At 46.3% G+C, this 10699-nt stretch overlaps 1 protein-coding gene across 1 annotated transcript in view; it reads left to right on the plus strand.

Annotated features, from left to right (window-relative positions):
• The window catches only part of PHKA2 (phosphorylase kinase, alpha 2 (liver)), a 96722-nt gene that overhangs the window by 70226 nt on the left and 15797 nt on the right, over window positions 1–10699 (plus strand). Inside the window, exons 20-22 of the mRNA XM_011940214.1 lie at window positions 7309–7397; window positions 9322–9455; window positions 10199–10355. Coding sequence (XP_011795604.1) covers window positions 7309–7397; window positions 9322–9455; window positions 10199–10355 — 380 coding nt within the window. The remainder of the gene's footprint in view (window positions 1–7308; window positions 7398–9321; window positions 9456–10198; window positions 10356–10699) is intronic.

The raw sequence follows: 10699 nt of genomic DNA on the forward strand, positions 1-10699 counted from the left end.
CCTTTCTCAATGTATTCTTCTGTTTTGGTGGAGTACATTCTAGAATAGTTTCAGTAGGTTTCAAAAAAAAAAAAAAACAGTGAAGTGGAAGAGGGCATGGTAGTGACAGCTCTCAGCTTGCTTGTTTTTGAACTGCACTGCCCTCTGCCCCCTTCTGGCTTGGTTGCCCTCAATGTCTGAGGTGCTTTTTACCCTGGGATCTTCCCTGGGGGCTTCCTTTACTTGTCTCCTGAGACGGCTCTCCTGTGTTCTGTGTCCCAACTCTTCTTTCTTGGTTCACCCTTACTTTGATAGAGGACATGCAGTAGTTTCCTGAGAAACAGCGCACAGTGGGTAAAACTGTTGAAACCTTGCCATTTTAAAAATGTCTACAAATGTTCCATACCCATTTGAGAGTTTGGCTGGGTATAGAATTCTAGATTGAAAATACATTTTTTTGGCTGGGCGTGATGGCTTACACCTGTAATCCAGCACTCTGGGAGGCCAAGGCGGGCAGATCACTTGAGACCAGGAGTTTGAGACTAGCCTGGTCAATATGGTGAAACACTGTCTCTACTAAAAATACAGAAATGAGACAGGTGTGGTGGCCTGTGCCTGTAATCCCAGCTACTCGGGAGGCTGAGGCAGAAGAAGCAGTTGAACCTGGGAGGCGAAGGTTGCAGTGGGCTGAGATTGCCACTGCACTTCAGCCTGGGTGACAGAGCAAGACTCCGTCTCAAAAAAAACTCCGTCTCCGGTTTTTGAAAGTATGACTTATTTTCTTCTTACTATCAGTGTGTTGGTGTTGCTGTTGAGAGATCTAAACCCGGCCAGGCACAGTGGCTTATGCCTATAATCTGAGCACTCTGGGAAACTAAGGCAGGAAGATCGCTTAAGTCCAGGAATTTGAGACCAGCCTGAGCAACATAGTGAGACTCCCGTCTTTAGAAAAAATAGTCAGGCATGGTGGCACATGCCTGTAGTCCCAGCTACTTGGGAGTCTGAGGCAGGAGGATCACATGAGCTCAGGGAGGTTGAGGTTGCAGTGAGCTGTGATCACACCACTGCACTCCAGCCTGAGTAGCAGAGCAAGACCCTGTCTCCAAAAAAAAAAAAAAAAGCCCATTCTTGCATTGCCATAAAGAAATACCTGACACTGGGTAATTTATAAAGAAAAGAGGTCTAATTGGCTCAGGGTTCTGCAGGCTATATAGGAAGCATGATGCTGGCATCTACTTGGCTTCTAGGGAGGCCTTAGGAAGCTTCCAATCATGACAGAAGAAAAAAGGGGAGCAGACACTTCTCATGGTGACCGTAGGAACAAAAGAGAGTGGCAGGGGAGAGTGGTCACACACACTTTTAAACAACCAGATCTCAGATGCCTTGTGAACTCAGAGGAGAGCTCTCTTATCACCAAGGGGATGGCCCAAGGCATTCATGAGGGACCCACCCCCATGATCCAAACACCTCCCACCAGGCCCCACCTCCAACACTGGCGATTACATTTCAACATGAGATTGGAGTGAGGCATTCAAACCATATCAGAAATCTAAACCCATTCTGATTTTTGGTTTGTTTGTTCGAGACAAGAGTGTCACTCTGTCGCCCAGGCCAGAGTGCAGTGGCACGATCCCAACTCACTGCATCCTCCACCTCCTGGGTTGAAGCGATTCTCCTGCCTCAGCCTCCCAAGTAGCTGGGATCATAGGCACACACCACCATGCCCGGCTAATTTTTGTATTTTTAGTAGAGACAGGGTTTCACCGTGTTGGCCCGGCTGGTCTTGAACTCCTGACCTCAGGTGATCCACCCTCTTGGGCCTCCCAAAGTGCTGGGATTACAGGCGTGAGCCACCGTGCCCCGCTCATTCTGATTTTTGATACTTAAAATATGAGCTATTTTTCTCTTTGAAAGTGTTTAGGGCCGGGCGCGGTGGCTCACGCCTGTAATCCCAGCACTTTGGGAGGCCGAGGCGGGCGGATCACGAGGTCAGGAGATCAAGACCATCCTGGCTAACACGGTGAAACCCCGTCTCTACTAAAAATACAAAAAATTAGCCGGGCGTGGTGGCGGGCGCCTGTAATCCCAGCTACTCGGGAGGCTGAGGCGGGAGAATGGCGTGAACCCGGGAGGCGGAGCTCGCAGTGAGCCGAGATCGCGCCACTGCACTCCAGCCTGGGCGACACAAAAAAAGAAAGTGTTTAGGATCTTCTCTGCTCCCAGCTTCTGACATCTCAGTGCTGCACCTTAATCTCTATCTCATGTGTTTTCATCCATTGTGTTGGATACACAATGGGCCTTTCTAATCTGGAAATTTGTTTTTCAGTTCTGTAAGGTTTTCTTGAAAAGCTTCTTGACTCATTTCCTTCTCTACATTTTCTCTGTTCTTTCTGGTGTTTCTGTGATTCCAAAGTTGATTTCCTGAAGAAGACTTTTATCATTTTTTTCCCTCTGTTTTCCATTTTTCTGTCTGTCCTGAGAGCCATTGTCTCAACTTTTTCTTCCATCCCCTCAACTGAGCCACTTTTGCTATCACATTGTAAATCTTTTTTCCCCAAATTGCATCTGTTTTTGTTTCACGTTTACAATATAATTTCTTGGCCGGGCACAGTGGCTAACACCTGTAATCCCAGTACGTTGAGAAGCCGAGACAGGCGGATCACTTGAACCCAAGAGTTCCAGACCAGCCTGGGCAACATAGCAAGACACTGTCTCTACAAAAAAACAAAATTAGCCAGGCGTGGTGGTGCATGCCTGTGATCCCAGGTACTTGGGAGGCTGAGGTGGGAGGATCGCATGAGTCCAGAAGGTTGAGGCTGCAGTGAGCCATGGTCATGCCACTGCACTCCAGCCTGGGTGACAGAGCGAGACCCTGTCTCAAAAAAATAATAAAAATACAGTATAATTTCTTTTTTTTGAGAGAGAGAAGGAAAAGGTCCTGTTTTGTCACCCAGGCTGAAGTGAGTGGTGCAATTACGGCTTACTGCCGCCTTCACCTCCCAGGCCCAAGTGATCTCCCTACCTTAACCTCCCAAGTAGCTGGGACAGGTGCATGCCACCACACCCGGGTAATTTTTATTTTTATTTTTGTGGAGACAGGGTTTTGCCATGTTGCCCAGGCTGGTCTCAAACTCCTGGCCTCAAACAATCTGCCCACCTTGCCTCCCAAAATGCTGGGATTACAGGCATGAGCCACCATGCCTGGCAATTTCTTATTATTCTAAGAATATTAATGGCAGGGCTTTTTGTTTTGGTTTGTATATACCCTTTTTACTCTTTGACTGGTTTCCATGCCCCCAGGTCACTTTTTCCAGTTTGCTTAGGTTTCTGTCTTCCGCATGAGAGTCCTTCTTCCAATGCCCTGCTCCTCCTCACTTATCTGGTCATGAATGAGAATCTCCAAGCCCATGGGTGGGGCTTGTTGACTCAGGGTTATTTGATTTCCCAGAGATACTCTACAGTCTCTTAGTGGATTTCCTATTTCAAGGATTAGGATCTGGTTGCCTGGAGCTATGTAGTTACTTATAATTCCCTTGAGGAATGTATCCAGGCCTTCAGATGTGCTAATCAGCAACCCCCCTCTCTTCGAGCCCCTTCCTCTTTTACCCTCTTCTGAGAGACCCTCCAGTCTTCTGTCAGAGTGAGTGTGAGTGAGGTGCTCATCAAGCTGGGTGTGGTTGAAGCAGGTGTCCAGGGAGCTCACTGCTTCTCAAATAGCTTCTCCCCAACCTTCCTTGTTTTGGACACTCCTAGGCCCCAGTTCCAGAAGCACATGGCGCAGCAGGCCCCCAGGACTTCTGATGAGCCTTGGGTGTAACTGACCAGCTCTCGGATTTCTCCACTGCAGACTTGGGAATTGGTTGCCTCGTATCAGCTAAATCACTTATCTTTCATCCATCAGCTTTCCCGCTTGTGAAATTCTGTTCCTGTGGTCGTCTTTCTTGTTTTTCTTCATTCTCAAGGATTTGTCTTTTTTAAAAAATATATACAGTCATGCACCACATAACTTTTCGTCAGTGGCAGACCATATATATGGCAGTGGTCCCCTAAAATTATAATAGAGCTGAAACCTTTCTGTCACCTAGTGATGTCGTAGCTGTAGTGACGCTGTAGCACCATGCACTGCTCCCATGTTTGTGGCGATGGCGGTATCAACAAACCTCCTGCCACTGCCAGTCGCATAAAAGTCTAGCACATACAATTATGTATGGTACATAATACTTGATAATAAGTAAGTATGTTGCTGGTTTGCGTATTTACTATACTATACTTTTATCATTATTTTAGAGTGTACTCCTTTTACTTGTTAAAAAAAGTTAGCTGTAAAACAGCCACAGACAGGTTCTTCAGGAGGGATTACAGGAGAAAGCATTGTTATCTTAGGAGATGACAGTTCCATGTATGTTACTGCCCCTAAAGACCTTCCAGTGGGATAAGCTGTGGAGGTGGAAGACAGTGAGATGGATGATCCTGGCCCTGTAGAGTCCTAATGTATGTGTTTGTGTTTTCATTTTTTAAAAAAAAGTTTAAGAAGTAAAATTAAACAATAGATCAAAGCTTATAGAATAAGGACATAAAGAAAATATTTTTGTGGGCTGGCCACGGTGGCTCATGCCTGTAATCCCAGCACTTTGGGAGGCCGAGGCGAGTGGATCAGGAGGTCAGGAGTTCCATACCAACCTGGCCAACATGGTGAAACTCCGTCTCTACTAAAAATACAAAAATTAGCTGGGCGTGGAGGCGTGCGCCTATAATCCCAGCTACTCAGGAGGCTGAGGCAGGAGAATTGCTTGAATCCGGGAGGCAGAGGTTGCAGTGAGCCGAGATCGCCCCACTGCACTCCAGCCTGGGCGACAGGGTGAGACTCCGTCTCAAAAAAAAAAAGAAAGAAAAAGAAGATTTTTGTACAACTGTACAATCTGTGTTTTAAGCTATTATTACAAAAGTCAAATTTTTTAAAATTTAGGTTTATAAAGTAAAGTTACAGTAAGCTAAGTTTATTTAGTATTAAAGTTAACACGGTGTGATGAATTGAGTGCAGTGTGAGTGTAGAGTATTTATGAAGTCTACAGCAGTGTCCAGTCATGTTCTAGGCCTTCACATTCACTCACCACTCACTTACCCAGTCACCCAGAGCAACTTCCAGTCCTGCAAACTCCGTTCATGGCAAGAGCCTTATAGAGGTGAACCATTTTTCATCTTATATACCATATTTCTTGCTCTGTCACCCAGGCTGAAGTGCAGTGCCATGATCAGGGCTTCCTGCAGCCTCAATCTCCTGAGCTCAAGCGATCCTTCTGCCTCAGCCCCCCAGTAGCTGGGACTATGGGCATGCACCACCACACCCAGCTCATTGTTTTTGTTTTGTTTTGTTTTTTGAGACGGAGTTTCGTTCTTGTTGCCCAGGCTGGAGTGCAATGGTACCATCTCAGCTCACCATAACCTCTACCTCCTGGGTTCAAGTGATTCTCCTGCCTTAGCCTCCCCAGTAGCTGGGATTACAGGCATGTGCTATTACACCCGGCTAATTTTGTATTTTTAGTAGAGATGGGTTTCGCCATGTTGGTCAGGCTGATCTTGAATTCCCAGCCTCAGGTGATCCGCCTGCCTCAGCCTCCCAAAGTGCTGGGATTACAGGCATGAACCACCACACATGGCCTACCATTGTCTTTTGTTTGTTTGTTTGTTTTAATTTTAGTAGGAATGAGGTCTCACTATGTTGCCCAGGCCAATCTTGAACTCCTGAGCTCAAGAAATCCTCTCACCTCAGCCTCCCAAAGTGCTGGGATTACAGGCATGAGCCACCGTGCCTGGCCTGTACCCTATTTCTGCCATACCTTTTCTATGTTTAGACACACAAATACCATTGTGTTACAGTTACCTCCAGTATTCAGTACAGGAACATGCGTACAGTTTTATAGTCTAGGAGCAATAGCCTCTATCATCCAAACTAGGTGTATAGTAGCCTGTACCATCTAGGTTTCTGTGAGTACACTCTATGCTGTTCATTCAGTGAGGAAATTGCCTAACAACACATTTCTCAGAATGTATCCGTGTCATTAAACAATGCATGACTGTATATATTTTCTATAATGTTAGTGGGGGGTTGGAAGGAATTAAAATTACAATGTGTATTCAATTCACAAGTATAACCTGGAGGTCTATAAATGCCTTTTAAATATGCATTGTCTTTACCTTGAAAACTTCCTGTTCTCCTGAGATGACATGCTATAGCCTGGAAGACAGAGATGGCTTAATGAATAAATATCGATAATGATAATATCCAGAGGTGGTTGAAAAACAAGCCCTACTGCCCGGCAGTGGCAGAATGAAATGCATACTGGACTGGAAGCCCAGACACCTTGATTATGGGAAGCGACCTTGGACAAATGATCTACCCTCTCTGGGTCTCTCAGTTTCCTCATCTGAAAGATAGGCGAAATCACTTCTGAGCTTCTTTCCAGTCCTGGGATGTTATATCATTTTCCCTGAATTCCAGGAGGGAAAAGCGAAATCCAGTTCTCAAAGCAAGATCTATGCCCTGCTCACTTCTTATTCCCAGATTTAGCACATGAGGTAGCTACATGGTAAATTCCTGTTGAAGCTAAACTAAATACGTCATCTTTCCTTCTGTTGGTTTGTGTTAGATAAGGAGCAGCCGCCATACTTCTCAAATGAAGTATTGGTCGGGAACGATGGCTCACGCCTGTAATCCCAACTCTTTGGGAGACCAACACGGGTGGATCACCTGAGGTCAGGAGCTCAAGACCAGCCTGACCAACATAGCGAAACCCCATCTCTACTAAAATACAAAAATTAGGCCGGGCCTAGTGGCTCATGCCTGTATTCCCAGCACTTTGGGAGGCTGAGGCGGGCAGATCACCTGAGGTCAGGAGTTCGAGATCAGCCTGACCAACATGACGAAACCCCGTCTCTACTAAAAATACAAAATTAGCTGGGCGTGGTGGCGCATGCCTCTAATCCCAGCTACTCGGGAGGCTGAGGCAGGAGAATCACTTGAACCTGGGAGGTGGAGGTTGCAGTGAGCCGAGATCTCGCCATCGCACTCCAGCCTGGGCGACAAGAGCCAAACTCCGTCTCAAACAAAAAAAAAAAAAAATATATAGCTGGGCGTGGTGGCACATGCCTGTAATCCCAGCTACTCGGGAGGCTGAGACAAGAGAATCGCTTGAACCTGGGAGGCAGAGGTTGCAGTGAGTCGAGATCACACCAATGCACTCCAGCCTGGGTGACAGAGTGAGACTCTGTCTTAAAAAAAAAAAAGGAGTATTTTTTTTTTCCAACTGTCTTTATTCTTTTGTTTTCCAGTTGTTCCCATGACTTTGCCGACTAAAGTTCTAAGTGCCCACCGTAAATCACTGAATCTTGTTGATTCTCCTCAGCCACTCGTAGAAAAGGTAAAGTATATGGAACAGCTTTTTTTTTAAAGTATGGTGTTCTACAATGCAGGATTAGTCCCCAAACTCTTTCAAATGGCTAAACTCAAAAGAAACAGCATATTTCTCGATATCCGGGACCTTGTGGTTTAGAAGCTTTGGGCTTGGATGCGAACCCAATCACTTCATTGTCTGGAATCTGACTTGTATCAATATGTACACTGAATGTGAAACAAACCTTTATATTTTGCCTGTAGAAAAAAAGGCTACTACGTTGCTACCTACTCATCAGAGTGTATGTAGCCACTAGAGGAAATAGCTCACTACCTAGCCCCGCCTAACTGTTTAGCCGGCCAAGGTGGGACTACTTGTGGAACAGGGAGCAGGACTCTGTTCCTAATGGCCTTTTTAAATTTTTCTTAGACAGGGTCTTGCCCTGTCACCCAGGCTGGAGTGCAGTGGTGTGATCACAGCTCACTGCAGCCTCAACCTCCAGGCTCAGGTGATCCTCCCACCTCAGCCTCCCAAATAGTGGGGACTACCAGCATGCGCCACCATGCCCGGCTAATTTTTGTATTTTTTGTAGAGACAGGGTTTTACCATGTTGCCCAGACTGGCCTGGAATTCCTGGGCTCAAGCGATCCCCTCACCTTAGCCTCCCAAAGTGCTGGGATTACAGGCGCAAGCCACTGTGTCTGGCTCCTAATGCTCTTAATGTAAGAAAAAACAGTGAAAGATTCCTTAGGATACTGTAGGGAAAAGATGGGCATAAAAAAATTTTTAAAATAAGATTCCTCAGGAGAATAAAATCGCAGGCTGTTCCATTAATTCCCACAATTTGTTATTTTATCCAGGACTCTTCCCTGATTCTACCCCACACAAATAGACTCAGCCCTGTTGGAGAAGATTTTACCCTGATTTCAATTTTAGGTTGTTTAAAACATCCATTTTGTGTTTGTTTTGCTTCCAAATAACTATACCATATATGCAGCATGGTGCAGAAAGCAGGAATAGAGGAGCGAGAGGTCACCTCCAACCCCTCCTTAGCTCTTGTGAGGGCTTTTTGGCTCTGTCTAGAAGCCGCTTGACACCAGGCAGATTAAAAAGAAAAAGCATACAAAGGTGATTAGCTTTCTGGGTACATGGGGATCTTCACAAGAGAGTGAAGTCTGAAGAAGCGGTCAAAGCAAGATGCTTTCCTACTTTTTAAACAAAGAGTGATACATTTGAGAAGCTAGGACAGGACAAGGAAAATCTGGCTAGAGGCAGTTACTAGGAGATATATAGGGGGCGTGTAAAACTAGTGGAAGATAAGGGTTCCTTGGGTAAGTGTATTTCTACAGGTCCATTGCTGCCTCCAGTTCCTGGGCTCTGATGATATGGGCTCTTTTCGCGCCCTAGGAGTGTACCCCTCCCAGAGGCGTCTTTATGGCTTGCTGCCTGCAGAAAGAGACAAGTCAGGTACCCCTTTCTGAAACTACAATTTTTCCAATGTTTTCAACTCAAAACAGGCAATATACCAATCTGGCATATTTGGAGATAGCACATCCTTCACACCTTCAGCTCAATGAATGATCACCGAGCCAGTATACCTGGATCAGTGACCACCTTCTGTGCCCCCCTCCCATCTCTTTCTCCTTTTCTGGTCCAGAGATAACTGCTGTCATGATTCCTAACACCAGAGGTTAGTTCTGCTTGTCTGTGAACCTTCCATAAATAAAACTCACTTATATTTTAACCTATTCAGTCCAGTCTTTTGCAAATGTTGACCAGCACAGTGATTCACTGATCAAAAGTAGTAAAAGCCTATAAATAAAAAGGTCATTGAAAACTGGAGCACAGCACAGCAATAGAGTTCCAAGACCAGGATGGTGTTTCACTTCTTGATCTTCCGAAAGTTCCATGCCTAGCCCATCTCCCTGCTTTTGGGCTCTTGTATGACCAGGTTCCTGAAAGTGACTTCCAGTGGCCCAGAGATGACCATGGTGACGTGGACTGTGAGAAGCTGGTTGAGCAGCTAAAAGATTGTTCGAACCTACAGGACCAAGCAGACATTCTGTACATTCTTTATGTCATAAAGTAAGTGTCTTAGTCCTTTCAGGCAGTTATAACAAAACACCATGAACAGGTTAGCTTAGGAACAGCAGAAATGTATTTCTCACAGTTCTGGAGGCTGGGAAATTCAAACTCAAGGCCGATTTGATGTCTGGGAAGGCCTGCTTTTTCATAGATGGCGTCTTCTCACTGCATGCTCACATGGTGGAGGGGAGTGAGCTCTCTGGCGTCGTTTTTATAAGGGCACTCACCTCCTTCAGGAGGGCTCTGCCCCATGACCTGAGGACCTCCCAAAGTCCCCACCTCCTAATGTCATCATTGTGGGGGTTAAGATTTCAACATAGGAATGGGGGAAAACAGACATTCAAGTCGTAGCAGTAAGTTTCTGGTCTTTACTAGGCTAAGCTTTCTCAGTTCTCCTTAATTTTTTCCCTAGTATTCTTGGCCTTCTAGCCAGCCCAGGTCATGATTATATTCACCCCAGTTACCCAGGATCACCAGGAATGAGACTTCCATCCCCTTCTCTGCATACTGATGCTGGTCCCCCAGGATGAGAAGGTTATGTGAGGCCAGGAGGCCACCACGTCCTGATGTTAGGCTTCTGTTTCAAAGGATATAGGGGACCTTTGGTGGGACGTAACCCTCTCAAGTGAGACTCACAGGCACTGGGAGAGCCCAAGCGCTTTGCAAAATGCACAGTGATCTATTCCTTTCCCAGTCTTTAAACATTCTGGACCATATTTCGGGGTTTTTCTACCTCTTGGCAGGGGTCCCAGCTGGGACACAAATCTCTCTGGACAGCACAGGGTCACCGTTCAAAACCTTCTCAGCGAGCTCTATGGGAAAGCCGGCTTGAACCAGGAGTGGGGTCTGATTCGCTACATCTCAGGCCTGCTCAGGAAGAAAGTGGAGGTCCTGGCTGAGGTCAGTGTGACTGTGCCGGCTGCACATGTGTGCTCACTAGCTTGTGTCCCCTTCTTCCACTTCCAGTCTCCCAGTTGTACCTCTTACTTGTGAAGGAGTCCCATTCTTTAACCCACAAGTGGAGTGGGCCCTTCTTTCCTGCCTGCCCGCTGCTCCGGGAAGGCGAGCAGAGGGAAGAAAATGCAAGTGGATTGGTTTTGTTCTTTCTTAGCTACGGAAAAAGGCTCGCCAGGAAATCAAATGAAAGTGTTCTGTGTAGCGGCCGGGCACGGTGGCTCAAGCCTGTAATCCCAGCACTTTGGGAGGCCAAGACGGGCTGATCACAAGGTCAGGAGATTGAGACC

The sequence above is a fragment of the Colobus angolensis genome, unplaced genomic scaffold (assembly GCF_000951035.1).
Source record: "Colobus angolensis palliatus isolate OR3802 unplaced genomic scaffold, Cang.pa_1.0 Scaffold188, whole genome shotgun sequence".
Lineage (NCBI taxonomy): Eukaryota > Metazoa > Chordata > Mammalia > Primates > Cercopithecidae > Colobus > Colobus angolensis.